At 61.4% G+C, this 2055-nt stretch overlaps 1 protein-coding gene across 1 annotated transcript in view; it reads right to left on the reverse strand.

Moving 5' to 3' along the window:
* Positions 1–1524: 1524 nt before the first annotated feature.
* Positions 1525–2055, reverse strand: part of AMIGO3 (adhesion molecule with Ig-like domain 3) — a gene marked incomplete at its 5' end in the record, with an annotated part of 1420 nt that continues 889 nt past the window's right edge. Inside the window, 1 exon segment of the mRNA XM_009577133.1 lies at positions 1525–2055. This exon segment is cut by the window's right edge and continues 27 nt beyond it. Within this exon segment, the coding sequence (XP_009575428.1) occupies positions 1525–2055 (531 nt within the window).

Genomic DNA, 2055 nt, shown 5'->3' on the forward strand with positions numbered 1-2055 from the left:
GCCAGCCCCACGGCTCGGGGCAGTGGTGGCCGGCAGATGGGGGAACACCCTTATCCCTCTGCGGGGTCACGCAGGCATTACGGGGGGGGCAGAGCCGCTCCCTGTGCCAGGGGCGATGCAAGGCTGGGCCCTGGGGAAAGTGGTGCAGGCACCCAGTGGGGTGAGGGCTCCATGTGCAGAGCGCCGGGACTCAGCCAAAGACAGGGCCAGTCTGACTCCGAACCGGTCTCCCCAAGGTGCCTCTCCCCCGCATCTAAATCCTGCTCGTCCCTGTTGAGGTCTGGATGTGCCCTTGTGTCAGTTGGTGCTGCTCCCTCCCCAGCTCCCAGGCGTCACTGGAGACCTGCCCTCCTGGGGACAAGCCACTGGACACTCCTCTCGCACCATCCCTAGGCCACCAGCTCTGTCTCGGCACATTTAACCCCCTCGCCGAGGCCAACCTAATGCCGTTTGATGGGAACAGAGGCTGCGAGCCTGGTGCCGGGCCAGCGGGAATTCGGGGTTCCTTCAGACCCCCGGACATCTGCCTCTACGCCCGTGGGATGCAGGGCAGCTCCGCGCTGTTGCCCTGCAAGTGCAAGGAGACACGCAACCCAGTGTAAGCTTAAAAAAATAGGCATTTTTATTCCAATGTAACTAGAGAATTACGACCCAAGAGAGGAGAGGATTACTCACATTTATCGATAGGCTTATTAGATTACTGCCTAGATAGCTGTGCTTTAGCAGCGCGTTCGTCCGCCTCAAGGAGAAGCAGTGAAGGAGGGTGGTGCATCTGAGACCTCATCGTCCTTGGTGGCACGGGGAGCTCTGAGCAATGCGGGCCGGGGCGCTGTATCACATCACCTAATCCTGCCTTGACTATTTACAGCTTCTTGGGAGGCAAAAGCTTGTAATGTTTGCTTGGCTGCGTGGCTGGACAGGCGCTGAGCTCATCCCTCCCGCGTGGCCACGTTCAGGGAGGGGGTGCGTACCCCCGCCTTGCGATGGGGTCAACGCTCCCCCCTTGCTCCCATCCACGGCATGCTGATGGGGACCGGCACGGGCTGGGGAGGACAGTGGCACCGCCATTCCCGGGAGCCTTGGCGTGAACAAGGACAGTGCCCCACTCGTCACAGCTGTTCCTTGGCCTGGGGGGTCTGTGGCGGTGGTGCGGGTGTCGGTGGTGCAGGGTTGAGTCTCGCATGCACGTTGCCAGACTGCCGGCCCCAGTGTCGCCATTAGAGAGTTTGGCTGCCCGAATGAAGAAGGGGTTTCTCGGGCGTGCTGGGTTTGTCAGCGTTACCCTTGTGCTAATGAGGCTGTTGCCGGTGGCTTGCACGAGGAGCTCTTGCTGGGCACCAACGTGCCCCCAGCCCAAAACCCACCAGGGGCTCATGGCTGAAGCAGTTGCGGGTGATGCCGATCACCCTTGTGAGTCGCAGTCAAGCGGGAATTCAGAGTGCCCGATGATCCTGCTTCTAGCAGCGATGGAGGAGAACAGCTCTCGGGAGGCCCTGGCTCTCCTCCGAGCTCCCTCCTGGCCTGCTATGACACGATGGGGGTGTCCGAAAAGACGGAGCTGATGGACTCCGAGTCCGACTTGAGCTGCAGGACCTTGGGGTGCTTGGCGTCAGGAAATTCCTCGCCGAGTGCCAGGCGGATCTTGCCGTTCTGCGTCTCCCTGACGGGCTCGAGGAAGACCACGTGCTTGTTGGTGCTGACTTTGCGGTTTGGCCCGTCGGTGGCAGGGGGAGTGGTGCTGAGGATGGAGGACTGGGCGCTGCACTCCTGCGGAGGGCTGAGAGGAGCCGGCTTCTTGCAGCAGCTCAGGCAGCGGCAAGGCGTGAGGTACAAGTAAATGAGCACGAGCAGCAGGCTCACGATGCACCCCAGCAGGGTCGTGAGGCCGGTGCTGAAGATCTCCCCATCTGGCTTGGGGTAGTAGACCGTCACGTTGACTTCGCACAGCCTGCTGAAATTGCGGGGGCTGTTGATGGCCAAGCCCACGTAGACCCCTGAGTGCCAGGGCTTGGCCTCCTCAATCTTCAGGCTGCCATTGCGGTAGACCTCCAAAGA

This window comes from Fulmarus glacialis, unplaced genomic scaffold (genome assembly GCF_000690835.1).
Source record: "Fulmarus glacialis isolate BGI_N327 unplaced genomic scaffold, ASM69083v1 scaffold27254, whole genome shotgun sequence".
Classification (NCBI taxonomy): Eukaryota; Metazoa; Chordata; class Aves; order Procellariiformes; family Procellariidae; genus Fulmarus; species Fulmarus glacialis.